General features: G+C 42.7%; 1 protein-coding gene across 2 annotated transcripts in view; it reads left to right on the top strand.

The window, feature by feature from the left end:
* Positions 1-15,984, top strand: part of PAH (phenylalanine hydroxylase) — a 114,385-nt gene that overhangs the window by 72,165 nt on the left and 26,236 nt on the right. For both annotated transcript variants that reach the window (XM_060413135.1, XM_004006675.5), the window contains one exon: positions 10,519-10,586. In XM_060413135.1, coding sequence (XP_060269118.1) covers positions 10,519-10,586 — 68 coding nt within the window. The remainder of the gene's footprint in view (positions 1-10,518; positions 10,587-15,984) is intronic.

The raw sequence follows: 15,984 nt of genomic DNA, 5'->3' as shown, positions 1-15,984 counted from the left end.
GCCTGGTGGGCTACCGTCTGTGGGGTCACAAAGGGTCGGACACGACTGAGCATGCACGCACACAGCATGAATATACATATTTTAAGTCAGTGCTATCTTGTACTAACCCACCCCCAACAGGAAGCTTGTAGGAGGGTTCAGGCTTTCAGGATGATTCGGCAGTGAATCCTCCTGCCTGTGCATCTTTATGTGAACTTCCCAGAGCTTCTTTGATTCTTATTTGTGAAATTATTTAAGGATAGAAACCGGATTTCGGGCTCCTCATATCTATTACTTGAACACCTGCTCCCTGCAAAAACTAGAGGTAAAGTTGCAGCATTTGGAATCTCATGCCATCTTCCTGGGTGGAAAGCAGCTGAGTGGAGCCCGGGGAAGGAGGGGCACACAAGGAGATGCTCTACCTGCCGCGTGACATGTCTTGGGCAGACCCACTTGGCCGCCTGCCCAGGGAGACGAGCATCTCCAAAGACTCCGTTTCTCAGAAATGCTGTCTGGCCACCCTGACCCCGTCCCTGGGACGTTTTCTCCTCTTCTCAAGCTCCCTGCCTCCCGCCCAGCTCCGTGTCCCTTCCGCTGGCCACGTGCTGGCTCCCTCGGAGCAACGGGGGAAGAGGCCAGTCCTCAGAAACGGCCCGTTCCCTCTCCTTACCCTTGTGTCTCCTCAGAGGCACTCGGGGCTGGTCTTAAAACTCCCTGGAATTCATCTTCTTTACAGACCAAGCCCATGTCTTTGGCTCCCTAGCCTCTCCGTGTCATGCTTTTTATCATAAAAATGCAATTTATCAGGTACACGGTCCCCCTGACGAGGAGGCCAGGCTCTCTGTGTTCCTTTCTGTGACTTTTCATCAGATCTGGGGAACTCGCGGGCCAAGGACAGAGTAAACCCTCCAGGGTGCTTCCCCTGCAGGGCCTGGCCTCGCCGCGAGGGGTGGCTCGGGCGTTCTTCCCGAAAGGACCCTCTGTTCCTCCCGGTCCCCTGGTGTTCAGGCTGACCCCGTGCCCTTGGCAGTGTCCACTGACAGCTGAGCCAGCATCTCACTTCAGGGCTTTCAAAACCGCCCCTTTGAGAAATGAGGCCAAGGAAGACTTGTTCCCGAAATGCAGGGTAGAGGGTACCTGCCTTTCAGTGGGAATGTGGAAGCACTTGCCTTCTTCTCCCCACTCTCTCCCGCTTTCCCCCCCAACCCCACCTTCCTTCCACAAATATTGATTAAGCAAATAACATCCACAGCTAATGTTTCTCCAGTGAGGACTGTGTGCCAGATGCTGTGCTGAATGCTTTACCCACATTTTCAAAATTTCAATCTTATAACCTCCCTGGGAGGATTGAATTTTCCCATTTTCAGAGGAGACAACTCAGACAAGCGGACTGTGTAGCCTCACGTGTATGTGGACTGTGTCCCAGGCTGTGGAGAGGAAAGGGGCTGGAAATGATTAGTGAGACCTGGTTCCTTCTGCCCTCTACAGGCCTTCGGTCATGGGATAGAGTGGGGAGGGGTGTCCAGTCTTCCCAAATGGATGCCAGAGGGGGCTAGGATACAGCCTCGCAGGCGGAATTCAAATGGGTCTAGTTTTTGTTTTTTAGATCGTTAATTAATTTGGTCGCTTTGGGTCTTGTGGGATCTAGTGCCCTGACCAGGGATCGAACTGGGGGGCCCCCTGCATTGGGAACACAGAGTCTTAGCCACTGGGTCACCAGGGAAGTATCCCAAATTGGTCTGTTTGATCCCTGTTTCTAAAACGGACTCTCCTTTCTCTGACATCTCCCAGCCTCTGTGCTCCTGTAGCTGTCATTTCCTTTCTCTGGGATATTTTTTCTTATCCTCTCACTTCTTTGCCTGCTGGCAAACCTGTCTTTTCATCTTTTAAGGCCCAGCTCACATATCTTGGCTTCCCTAAAGCCTTCCTCCTGAACAAGGGTTTCATTCTGATGCTGCAGAGCTATGTGCACGGGGTTTTATACTTTGAACACAGTATCAGCTCGAAATAAATTCATTGCCTCAGAGGACTTCTTTAATGGTCATGTGCACAGTCCTTAAATTGTAGTCTTTGAAAAAAATTCTCATGATCAAGGAATAAAGTCTGTATTTTAGACTCTCATTTTAAGCATCTGTAAGTTCCATTATCTCACTAGAGGCTTTGGAAAATCCTATACAAATGAAACCCATTCAACCAAATGTTCCTTAAATTTCTTTACCCATGGAACCCCCTTTTCATGGAATACCTAGCCACACTATCTTGAATGGTAGTGTTCCATGGAACATAGTTTGAGTTCAGTTCAGTTCAGTCGCTCAGTCGTGTCCGACTCTTTGCAGCCCCATGAACTGCAGCACACCAGGCCTCCCTGTCCGTCACCAACTCCCGGAGTCCACCCAAACCCATGTCCATTGAGTCGATAATGCCATTCAACCATCTCATCCTTTGTTGTCCCCTTCTCCTCCTGCCCTCAGTCTTTCCCAGCCTCAGGGTCTTTTCCAATGAGTCAGTTCTTTGCATCAGGTGGCCAAAGTATTGGAGTTTCAGCTTCAAAATCAGTCCTACCAATGAACACCCAGGACTGATCTCCTTTAGGATGGACTAGTTGGATCTCCTTGCAGTCCAAGGGATTCTCAAGAGTCTTCTCCAACACCACAGTTCAAAAGCATCAATCCTTCATTTGGTAAAATCATAACACAAAGTACATGATTAAACATCAGGTTTAAAGAGTCAGATAGTACATACTATCAGTTCTAAGGTCCCTGTAGACTAGAATGGTTTGGGAAGACTTCTGGAAAGAGGGAGACCTGAGGTGAGCCCTCTAGTAACAAGGTCAATAGTTGTTGTTCAGTTGCTAAGTTGTGTCTGACTCTTTGCAACCCCATGGACTGAAGCACACCAGGCTTCCCTTTCACTGTCTCCTGGAGTTTGCTCACATTCATGTCCATTGAGTCCATGATGCCATCCAACCATCTCATCCTCTGCTGCCCTCTTCTCCTTTTGCCTTCAATCTTTCCCAGCCTCAGGGTCTTTTCCAGTGAGTTGGCCCTTCCCATCAGGTGACCAAAGTGTTGATCAATAGGGCCAAATGCTTATCAAACAACCCCCAAATCTCTATGAATTAACCCAGTAAAAGTTCATTTCCAGTGTAGGTCAAAAGGGAAATTTCCTCCCACAGTCCTGCAGAGATCAAGTCTCCTTCGATCTAGTGGTGGCATCCTCATCTGGGTCCTGGGAGCTATCTCCATTCTGCCAGGCATGGGAGAATTGCTCCTGGGAGGTTTCTGTGGTCCAGGATGAAAGGTGACTCACATTCCTTCACTTCAGTTCCACTGCCTGCAGCTCAGTCACAGGGTTGCTGCTCCCTGAAAAAGAGACCAGGAACAGTGGTTTAGCAATGCTGTCTGAAAGCAAGAAGGCCCAGATCTTGGGGACCACCAGCAGCCTCTGCCACACAGACCCTAACCCCATAGATTCCCTCTTCCAGTTTTCCTGACACCTGTACCTGCTTCTAAACTGAAGATCTGCATGAGGGGATGCTTTCTGGTGGGGAAAACGTTAGCCAATACAACTGCTTTTCTGTGTCTCTTTCTACTTCTTGATTTAAATCTCTCAAATTGCTTTTCACTATTTCCAGAACATAGATGCTGAGTTTCCCTGCTCTCCAAGAAGAGCGTTGCTCTTTCCTGAAAGCAGGACTGTCTTTCCAATACTTCTCTTTCCCTTTTCCTTTGCCCATCCAACCTTCTCCATCCCAGGGCCCTGTCAAGTTCTGTTCTAAGGATCAGTCAGAGAGTTGAGTCATCAAAGTCTCCTTGTGCTTCTACTAAGCTGCTCTGTCAAATTATAACTTTTAAAAAGTTAAAAACAACTGTCGTACAGGTAGATAGTGAACCTCTCTCAAAGGTCTATGAACTCTGGAGTAAGGGAATCAATAACATGGCAAGGACAGTGCAAAGGAAGATGCAAGAGATGGAAACATATGGTCACTGAAAAATGGGATGCTGGGATGAGGTTACAAAGATGGGTACCTGTGATTCAGCTCAGCTCAGCTCAGTCGCTCAGTCGTGTCCGACTCTTTGCCACCCCATGAATCGCAGCACGCCAGGCCTCCCCTGTCCATCACCAACTCCTGGAGTTCACTCACACTCACATCCATTGAGTCCGTGATGCCATCCAGCCGTCTCATCCTCTGTCGTCCCCTTCTCCTCTTGCCCCCAGTCCCTCCCAGCATCAGAGTCTTTTCCAATGAGTCAACTCTTCACATGAGGTGGCCAAAGTACTGGAGTTTCTGCTTTAGCATCATTCCTTCCAAAGAAATCCCAGGGTTTGATCTCCTTCAGAATGGACTGGTTGGATCTCCTTGCAGTCCAAGGGACTCTCAAGAGTCTTCCCCAACGCCACAGTTCAAAAGCATCAATTCTTCGGCTCTCAGCCTTCTTCACAGTCCAACTCTCACATCCATACATGACCACAGGAAAAACCATAGCCTTGACTAGATGGACCTTAGTCGGCAAAGTAATGTCTCTGCTTTTGAATATAAACAATAAAGTCACAACCACAAGTGCTTTCTATTGGACAGAAGCCATTTGCAACTTGATCATAAAATAAATGTTTTGCAACTTAGTAATTTGTAAGGGCTTCCCTGGTGGCTCAGCGTTAAATAGTCTGCCTGCAATTCCAGAGACACAGGTTTGATCCCTGGGTCGGGAGGATCCCCTGGAGGTGGGCATGGCAACCTCCTCCAATATTCTTGACTGGAGAATCCCATGGAAGAGAGGAACCTGGCAGGCTACATTCCACAGGGTCGCAAACAGTCAGACACGACTGAAGTGACTTAGCATGCATGTATTCTTTCTACAACTCAACCCTACTGAAGCAAATCATACTATTCAACACCCCAAGTAAAAAATTGCTGAGATTAAGGCAAGAGATTCCAGGTGGACTGCAGGTGATGTTATAACTTTGCTCCTATAGACGTCTCTCACCATCTTCCCATCCACCATGCCTCTCTTCTGACTCCCCCCACCACTCCTTCACCAACAGTATATTTTCCTGTCAAAACATACTTGGTTACACGCAGTGCAACGAAAATTGCTGCTATTAGCTTAATTGAGACAGGGTGATTATAAATAAATTATATGCAGTCCTACAGAAATTGCTGCTATTAGTCCAAATTGAGATGGGATGATTAGTCATCACCAACTATAGCTTAATTCAGAGTGTCTTCCGCGTGGTCACAGAGCCCTGTGGCCACCTGGCAGCCCAGGGGATGCAGGGCCAAATGCCTGAGAGGTGGGCTCCAAGGCTGCAGATCTCTATTGCTGGTAACAGAACAAAAGTCTGTGCTGCCTAGTTGGCAGGGTTCCTTTGTACATTGAGAATGAATTTCTTAGAAACTTGAAGCTGGAAAAGACTATACTTCGAAAACTTGCCATATAGAAAATTTTTGTAAAATAATAGTATACGTAATTATATAAATAACATATAATGGTATATAAAATATTATGCAATATAAAATATAATAATATTATATTTGGATGTGTTGATATAGCTCCCTGGATCAATCTTCTGTCCATTCCCATAATGATTTGAGATGGGTTTTTAATATTATTTTACTTTTTTCTAATTATAAAAGGGGTAGAGATAAATTGGGCTTCCCCAGTGGCTCAGCAGTAGAGAATTCACCTGTAGTGTAGGAGACGCTGGTTCAATCCCTGGGTCAGGAAGATGCCCTGGAGGAGGGCATGGCAACCCACTCCAGTATTCTTGCCTCGTGAATCCTGCGGACAGAGGAGCCTGGTAGGCTATAGCCCGTATGGTTGCAAAGAGTTGGACACAGCTGAAGTGACTGAGCCAAGATAAATTGTCAAGTTGGGATTAACATATGTTGTTGTTTAATCACCACACTGTGTCCAACTCTTTTGTGATGACCTCTCTCTTTTGTGATGGTAGCCCGCGAGTCTCCTCTGTCCATGGGATTTCCCAGGCAACTGGAGCAGGTTGCCATTTCCTTCTCTATGGGAGCTTCCCGACCCAGGGATTGAACCTGTGTCTCCTGCATTGGCAGGCAGATTCTTTACCACTGAGCCACCAGAGATTGACATATACACACTGCTATATATAAAATAGATAACTGACAAGGACCTACTATATAGCACAGGGAGCTATACTTAATATTTTGTAATAACCTATAATCTGAAAAATATATGTGTATGTATATGTATTCAGTTATACATATATATAAATGTATAACTGAATCACTGTGCCATATACCTGAAATTAACATGATATTGCAAATCAATTATACTTCAAAAAAATAAATAAAAATTAAACAATAAAATAAACCCAACTGCAAAAAAAAAAAAAAAAAAAAGGAGGGAAAAAGAAACCCACATTCACAGTAAAAAAAAAATTACTGTGTATTTTTACACATTAAAAATACATTTAGAAGCCTAAATGGCACGGAAGAATAAGAATTCCCATTTCATACCATTGATTGGATTTGGGTGTATTTATTTTATCATTGTTTTTATTCTATTTAAATAATCCCTCTGACATAGTTGCTACCTACCAGAGATACAATTTTATGTTAAGCTTTTTTTTTTTTAATTGGTAGAAAAATCTTTAAACTACCTAGACAAAATACATTGAAGGTAAAAGAAAAATAAGCCAAATGGTTAGAAAAATTGTCATGGGCATGCCATTCTGGAGACATGATAATAAAGTGGAAATCCACTGGTTAAGCGAATTTGGATTCTTCACTCCTCTCCCTGGGTAGCTATCTCAGACTTCAAACCACAACTCACCACCTGGCTAGGACGAGAAAACCTAGGTGGAGGTGCTGTTTCTGCAGTTAAGGGCCCCTTGGCAAATGGCTCTATGGGCTTCACTTTCTGTATATCTACATCAAAATATAAAAATAGATATTCTCCAAGGCAACTTTACAAGTGCAAATCCTATGCTTTGAATTTAGGGACTGGGAAGAGCCATGACCATTAAATAGGACTTGTAGTGAGGAGGACTATAAGTCAAGCATTACTGACTGACAAACGTTAAGGTTAAATTTTGAGTCTTTAAGTTTGGAGATGTGTTCTTCATTTAGCCCAGTAGACAGGTTCCTCAAAGTATTAGCGCTGCTTGGAAATAAAATGATAGAGTCCAATTTTCTTTAATTTATTTTTATTTATTTATTTCTGGACACACCACAGGGCATGTGGGATTTTTCCCTGACCAGGGACTGAGCCCACGGCCCCTGCACTGAAAGTATGGAGTCTCAACCTGTGCACCGCCAGGGAAGTCCAATAGCACCCAGTTTTCTTACTGTATTGTCCCAAAGCAACTTACTTTCATCCAGAAGAACTGAGTCCAGCCGTAGTTTTACGTTCTCAGATTCCGAAGCTTTCCTGCCTGTAGTTAATGATTAAAAATCATTCAGTGCTTGAGGGAAAACACTATAGTTATATATTATAATAACTATGTTATGGAAACTTTTCTAAGCTGAATAATTGCTTAATTTGAGATTTAGTTTTGGAGTAAAAAATTAAATAATATGGAAATTTTACTTTACTTTTTCAGTGTGAAACATTTAGATTTTTCTTTTTCTCAAAGAAACCTATAAATATCCTAGGAAACAAACTAGGGAACTCCTTTCTCCCCTTCCTTTCTCTCTCCCTCTATTTACCCCTCCCTCCACCTTATCCTTTTCTTCCTTCTCTATTTTAACAAGTGTTGGTGGTTCTTTCCATATGCCAACCAGACTCTGTATGCTATGGATACCCAGGTGAAACTACATAATATACATGGACCCCTGGTTCTTTGCAATTACTGGTAGAGTTGGGTTTTATAAAACAAATGAACACAATAACCAACCAACCAATCAAGTGAAGCGGAAAACAATATCTGAAAGTCAGGGAATACTTATCCTTTAAAAAGAGTTTTTAAATATTACTCTCCATGGCATAAACCTTTGTTGTTGATTCATTAATGCCTTGGTTTGGAGGGATGGTGGGACACAGAAATTGCAAGCTAAAGTGATGGATGGTACAGTTTATTGGTAGATGCTTGGAGGGAACAAAGCAAGGTTCTAGAGTGATGACACTGGTATCTTGTTTAACTAAAATACAGATTACAATCAAATTTTTTTTGGAAAATGGTGTTTTTTCTAGCTTTTTTGAAATATAATTGACATACAGCATCATGAAGTTTGGACTTACACCATGCTGATTTGATATGTGTGCATATTTGAAAATGATTGCCATATGTGATTACTATATATATTGTAATATGATTACCGTATATAAGGTCAGTTAACACCTCTGTCTTCTCACATAATTACCATTCTTTTCCTGTGGTGAAAACATTTAAGATCTACTCTCTTATCAGCTTTCAAGTATAAAGAGTAGTATTTTAACTATAGTCATCATCCTGCACATTATATCCCTAAACTTGTTCATCTTGTAACTTGAAGTTTGACCCTTTAACCAACATCTCCCTGTTTCTCCCACTCTCCATCCTCTGGCAACCACCAATCTATCTTCTGCCTATGAATTTGCCTGTTTAGATTCCACATATAAGTGATGTCATACAGTACTTGGTCTTTCTCTAACTTATTTCACTTAGTAAAAGGCTCTCAAGTTCCACCCATGTTGTCAGAAGGTTTTCCCTTCTCTTTTATGGATGAATAACATCCCATTGTATATACGTACCACATTTTCTTTATCCATTTATCTGTCAGCGAACACTTAGTTTATTTCTGTATCTTGACTGTTTGAATGGGGATGCAGTGGACATAGAGGTGCAGGTACATCTCTAAGAGTGAGTTTATTTCCTTTGGATATATACATACAAGTAGGATTGCTGGATCATATGGCAGTTCTATTTTTAATTTTTTGAGGAACCTCCGTACTGTTTTCCAAAGCAGTTATACCAGTTTACATTCTAGCTGTTCTAACAGATATGAAGTGATAGTTCATGGTGATTTTAGTTTCATCTTACTGATGGTTAGTGATGTTGAGCATCTCTTCATATACCTGTTGGCCATTTGTATATCTTCTTTGGAAAAATGCCTGTTCTGATCCTCTGCCTATTTTTAAATCAGATTATTTGATTTTTGTCTACTGAGTTCTTTGAGTTTCTTGTGTATTTTGGGTATTAATTCTGTAGCTGATGAAGAGTTTGCTAATGTTTTCTCCTGTTTTATTGATTGCCTTTTCATTTGGTTAATTGTTCCCTTTGCTGTGCAGAAGCTTTTCTGTGTGATGTAGCCCCACTTATTTACTTTTGCTTTTGTTGCTTGTGCTTTTGGTGTCATATTCAAAAATTCATTTTCTAGGCCAAGGTCAAGGAGCAATCCTGACGAAGAACAAAACTAGAGGAATTACATGCCCTGATTTCAAGCTATATTACAAAGCTATAGCAATCAAAACATTTTAGTATGGGCATAAAGGCAGACAGATGAACTAATGGGACAGATTAAGAGTCTGAAAAAAGACTCATGCACATATAGTCAACTAGTGTTTGATAAGAGAGTGAAGAATACTCAATGGGGGAAAACTGGATATTCATATGCAAAAGAATGAAATTAGACCCCTGTCTTATACTACTCAAAAAATGAACTTGAAATGCAGTAAATTAGGACCTGAAATGATAAAACTCCAAGAAGAAAACATAAGGAAAATGTCCTTTTAACCAGTTGTGATCATCTCCAACTCTAGGATGTGACCTCCCCCAACCCTCAACACTGAAAGACACACTTGGCCTCTTTTCACTCAGAAATGTTTACAAATTGTTGTGGAAAGGTTGTCTGCAAGTCAGCCTCAGAGGAGAAACTAGTAGCATCCCGTTTATGCCCTGGGGCAGAATCTTAGTTAGTCAGGCCCCTGCCAAGTTTTAAAGGTTGATATTTCCTGAAGTGAAGTGAAAAGAGTATGGAACTGAGTGATTCAAATCCTAACTTTACTGGACTGCTCTTCTCTGAACCGCTGTTTATTCTCAAAGAAAGGGGTCATCACACTGGTTTACCTTACCTGTTTCTTGTGAGAGTTATAAGTTCCTAGCATGCACAGACTGGCACATAATAGACACTGAATAAATGGTATTTTTTAAAATTGCAGTACCAGTAAGCGTTTACCTATTAGTCTATTAAGAAGTTAAGAGGCAGTGCTGGACTGATACCTTTGGTCAGGAGTTGAGTGGCTATTGTATATCGTCTTCATAGACATTTATCCTAAGAACTCTGCCCAATTTAGCACATTTATAGATTAGAAATGCTATAGATGAGATTTCTTTAAAACCCAGACACCATTTACACTTAGGAATCCCAAGCGAGAGCTCACATTGAATTGAAAGTGTGGCTAGTAATGTGTCACTCATGATATCTTGTGGGACAATTTATGCTCAGATTAACTGAGACTTTATTTTCAGAATATAATCAGGGGAAGGTGAGATGAAATGTCAGTGGTCAAAGGCCCCCATTCAAAGCGTGTGTAGATAGGCCAGGTTTCAAAGCCTGAAGAAATCAAGTGTCTCCTTTCTTCCTAGGGATTTAAAGATCCTGTATACCGAGCAAGACGGAAGCAATTTGCTGACATTGCCTACAACTATAGACAGTAAGTCTGCTCCGCGTGTTGGTGGGGGATGGGGAGAAGACCATACTCTCCTTTGCCCAAAGTTGGAAAATACCAGCTTGGAGAATCCTTCCCTCTGTGTATGTTTGTGTATGTTTAAATCCTCCCTTTAATAACACACATTAAAAAAGTCATCATGAGATAAAACAATATTACCCCCTACACCAGGGCCCAGCTCTCTCCCAAGCTTTGTTGTGTAATTACGCAGTGACATCTGACATAATTATAAAAGGCATCAGTCCTGAATAAAAGAGCCTCTGGTGTTTCTGCATTAAACCGGGAAAAAGGAGAAAGAAGTATTTACATTTAAGAAGGAGTTGGCTGCTTTACCGAATTAGTGAATCATTGGAGGTTTCAGGAGAGCCAAGCCTCAGGGTTCTACTTTTATCTGATCTGACCCAGATGCGAAGGGCAATTTTAGAATGAGTTTATTTTTTTCTCTCTGGGATTCCGCCAGATTTTAGCCAGAGGAAAATGCAAATATCAAATGTTATTTGGGAAGAGAATTGTTTTGCTATTTTGAGTTCTTGGGAACTACAGAAATGCTCCCATGAGAAACTTAGTGTTTGGGGACCTGAGCTCCATTCCTGAGTTAAGGGTGTGAGAAAAGATGTGCTCAAGAAGAAACATACAGGGTTTAGAACATGAGGTGATGGGACTTTAACAGCTTTGCTAGAATATGGGGGAGATAAAGGAGATGCTAACGCTTTGTATACAGGATAAAAACGACCTTCACAAGGGAAAGGCTTCCAGAGAAAATTCCTTTGTCGGAATGAATCCTGGTGGTAGAAGGATCCAGAACAGCACTGACCTCAGTCATGTCTAGACCCAGCTGGACTTGGCTTGTGGCAAGCAGGAATCACGGAATGTGGTGCTCTCTCTCCCCGTCCCCATCATGATCCCAGCATGGTCAGGTGGCCACATCAGGCAGAGACAAGAGTCCTTCTTCAGATGGTCAATAATAATAGGTCATTTTTAATCTCCTTGCTATGTCTGGGGCTTTGCTAAATGCTTAATGTACATAATTTCATTTAGTCTTAATAGTAACTCCCCATTTTTCAGATGGAAAAACTAAAGCTTTAGAACAGCCCAGTAAATAACTTGCTAAAGTCGTAGAACTGGAAGGTGGCAGAGCCTGGTTTTGAACTCAAGCTTTTTTAACCACAAAGTCATTCTCAACCACTTCCTTGAGTGTCTGGGGACTCTCCAAGTCAGGAGACAACACTTCTCCAGATTTCCCAGGAGCTGCTTACGGGGTGCATTCACTCCTTCTTGGCTGTTGGGACTTGAGGGAGAGAAACTCAAACCACCTCTTTTCCATAAAAATATTATACCTGGTATGTGGAGTCGGCTGAATGCTTCCTGATTCTGGATGGTCATGGGTTAAATTGGCTACTGAAAACTATCCAGAGATGGCTGATACTCAAAGGCACACGAGATATTTTCAGGCAATTTTACACCTCATGTTCAGTTCAGTTCAGTTAAGTCACTCAGTTATGTCCGACTCTTTTTGACCCCATGAACTGCAGCATACCAGGCCTCCCTGTCCATCACCAATGGCCAGAGTCTACCCAAACCCATGTCCATTGAGTCGCTGATGTTATCCAACCATCCTTTGTCATCCCCTTCTCTTCCTGCCCTCAATCTTTCCCAAGGTCAGGGTCTTTTCAAATGAGTCAGCTCTTTGCATCAGGTAACCAAAGTATTGGAATTTCAGCTTCAACATCAGTCCTTCCAATGAACACCCAGGACAGATCTCCTTAAGGATGGACTGGTTGGATCTCCTTGCAGTCCAAGGGACTCGCAAGAGTCTTCTCCAACACCACACTTCAAAAACATCAATTCTTTGGTGCTCAGCTTTCATTATAGTCCAACTCTCACATCCATACATGACTACTGGAAAAACCATGGCCTTGACTAGACGGACCTTTGTTGGCAAAGTAATGTCTCTGCTTTTTGATATGCTGTCTAGGTTGGTCATAACTTTTCTTCCAAGGAGTAGGTGTCTTTTAATTTCATGGCTGCAGTCACCATCTGCAGTGCTTTTGGAGCCCCCAAAAAATAAAGTCAGCTACTGTTTCTACTGTTTCCCCATCTATTTGCCATGAAGTGATGGGACCAGATACCATGATCTTAGTTTTCTGAATGTTGAGCTTTAAGCCAACATTTTTACTCTCCTCTGTCACTTTCATCAAGAGGCTCTTTAGTTCTTCTTCACTTTCTGCCATAAGGGTGGTGTCATCTGCATATCTGAGGTTATTGATATTTCTCGCAGCAATCTTGATTCCAGCTTGTGCTTCCTCCAGCCCAGTGTTTCTCATGATGTACTCTGCATAGAAGTTAAATAAGCAGGGTGACAATATACAGCCTTGACATACTCCTTTTCCTATTTGGAACCAGTCTGTTGTTCCATGTCCAGTTCTAACTGTTGCTTCCTGGCGTGCATACAGGTTTCTCAAGAGGCAGGTCAGGTGGTCTGGTATTCCCATCTCTTTCAGAATTTTCCAGTTTATTGAGATCCACACAGTCAAAGACTTTGGCATAGTCAACAAAGCAGGAGCAGATTTTTTTCTGGAACTGTCTTGCTTTCTCAATGATCCAGTGGATGTTGGCAAATTTGATCTCTGGTTCCTCTGCCTTTGTAATACCATCCTGAACATCTGAAAGTTCACATTTCACGTATTACTGAAGCCTGGCTTGGAGAATTTTGAGCATTACTTTACTAGTGTGGGAGATGAGTGCAATTGTGTGGGAGTTTGAGCATTCTTTGGCATTGCCTTTCTTTGAGATTGGAATGAAAACTGACCTTTTCCAGTCCCGTGGGCACTGCTGAGTTTTCCAAATTTGCTGATATATTGAGTGCAGCACTTTCACAGCATCATCTTTTAGGATTTAGTGAAGAGAAATTCACTTCATGTAGTGAATTCACCTCATGTAGTGAAGTGAAATTAAAAGACACTTGCTCTTTGGGAGAAAATATATGATGAACCTAGCCAACATATTAAAAGGTAGAAACATTGCTTTACCAACAAATGTCTGTCTAGTGAAAGCTATGGTTTTTCCATTAATCAAGTATGGACGTGAGAGTTGGACCGTAAAGAAAGCTGAGCACTGAAGAACTTATGCTTCTGAGCTGTAGTGTTGGAGAAGACTCTTGAGAGTCTCTTGGATAGTAAGGAGATCAAACCAGTCAATAATAAAGGAAATGAGTCCTGAATATTCATTGGAAGGACTGATGCTGAAGCTGAAACTCCAATACTTTGGAAAAGAACTTGGATGCTAGGAAAGATTGAAGGCAGAAGGAGAAGGGGATGACAGAGGGTGAAATGGTTGGATGGTATCATTGACTAGATGGACAAGAGTTTGAGCAAACGCTGGGAGTTGGTGATGGACAGGGAAGTCTGGCATGCTCCAGTCCGTGGGGTGGCAAAGAATTGGGCATGACTGAGTGACTAAACTGAATAGTGAAGTGAAAGGCACTCAGCCGTGTCCAACTCTCTGTGACCCCATGAACCTGCCAGGCTCCTCTGTTCATGGAATTCTCAAGGCAAGAATGCTGGAGTGGTTTGCCATTCCCTTCTCCAGGGGATCTTCCCAACCCAGGGATCAAACCCAAGTCTCCCACATTGCAGGCAGATTCTTTACCAGCTGAGGTACCAGGGAATCACCTCGTATAGATGCACCCCAAATGGTTAAGTGATGTACAGAAGGGCATGTGTCTCATTAGGGACTGAACTTGTCCTCCAATTTAAAGCCTGTTTCTGACCTCATCTCCACTCATCTCTTTTGAACTTCTGATGCTGTTTTCCATCCCTTCCCTCTTTGCTTTTGTCTTTTATCTCAGCATCTGTTACAGTTGATTCTCATTCTTTGAAGGTTACTTGCTTACATTGATTTGAGACCCCAGCAAACACAGGGCATTTCCACACTCATCCCCAGATATGTGCAGAGCAAGGGAAAATGTGAGTCTCCTGATGCATCAGTTCCCAACTGAGGTCAAACAAGGCAACACTGCCTTCTTGTTTTGGCTTTTCTACTGTAAACAAGTGTTTCTTTTGCGGTCTCTTTAGAGCCATGTTGTTGACTTTTTGTTCTTTTGGTTGGTATTTTTGTTGTTTAAAATGGCCCTCCAGCATAGAGCTGAAATTCTCTCTTGTGGTCTTGAGTACAGGATGGCTCTGACATGCCTAATGGGGAAAATGTGTGTTCGATATGCTTCCTTCAGGCCTGGGCTGTAGTGCTGCTGGCTGTGAGTTCAGTGTGAATGAATCAACCATATACATTAAGTACAGTGTCTTTAAACAAAGCCACATGCAAGACAAGGTTGGGATTATGAGTTGAAAATGTGATCTGGGTCCTGCACTTCGTGTAGGAGCAACGGTTCAGTGTTCACTTACTCAGAGTTCATGGTGTCTTGATGGAGCAGAACTGCTGTCAGTAAGGAGAATAAACTCTGTTCTACTCTCTGCAGTTTTCCCTTCTTCCTCCTTCAGGCTGCATCTCAGTCTCCTCTGCCCTCCTCCTTCTACCCCAAAAATCATCATGCCTTTCAAGACCCAGTTTTGACCCTCTTCCTTGGGCTCTGCCAGCCTCCATGCCAACAGCCCCACATTCTGGCCTCTAGCACCTTCCCAGTCATCCTCCCACATGGAGGTCACAATCCTGCCCCTGGAGTCATAGACTCACAGGATCACTTGATCCAATGTGTTTACTCTGTTCCAGGACACATGCCAAGAGCAAGACCAACAAACTCCATGTCCTCTGGGAATTATTGAGAAAGACAGACAATGACAAAAAGAACAATACATGCTATCTGTATGACCAAAGTCAAAACACGGGTGTCACGAGGCCAGATAATTAGGAACTTTAATTCTGACTGGAGGGTATTGGTTACAGGAAGTGACATTTAGACTGAGAACTGAAGATGGAGTAGGTGTTTATCAGCCCAGGAGAATGAGGAAAGTGAACAGGAGGGCAGGTATGGTTAGAAACAGGGCTTTTGTTGTAAGATGTATATTTGGGTCCAGAACTGAATTACTGGAGGCAGTCAGAAAGCAGCTAAACCCTGTTAGCAACCTTTTCTTGGCCTATCCACCATGTGATGCTCCGGTTCCTCCCTAAGAATATTTAGCAAAAGTCTTAAAACATCAGTTTGAAGAGGCACTGTCAAATTACTCTTGTGTTTAGAGGCACCAAATTATTTGCCTTGGTAATGATTACATGTATGGGGACTTGGTGTAAAATAAGACTGAGTGAGGAAGCTGATGCTTTCCTGGACTATAGGTGCTGGACTATCTTGAATGCCATCTTTGGCTGGTGGAATAATGCAAAACCAGTATCTTCTCCTTAAAATATGGTTTTGTTTTTGTTTTTGGAAGGG

The sequence above is a fragment of the Ovis aries genome, chromosome 3 (assembly GCF_016772045.2).
Source record: "Ovis aries strain OAR_USU_Benz2616 breed Rambouillet chromosome 3, ARS-UI_Ramb_v3.0, whole genome shotgun sequence".
NCBI classification, from domain to species: domain Eukaryota; kingdom Metazoa; phylum Chordata; class Mammalia; order Artiodactyla; family Bovidae; genus Ovis; species Ovis aries.
This window is presented reverse-complemented; position numbering and strand designations above follow the sequence as displayed.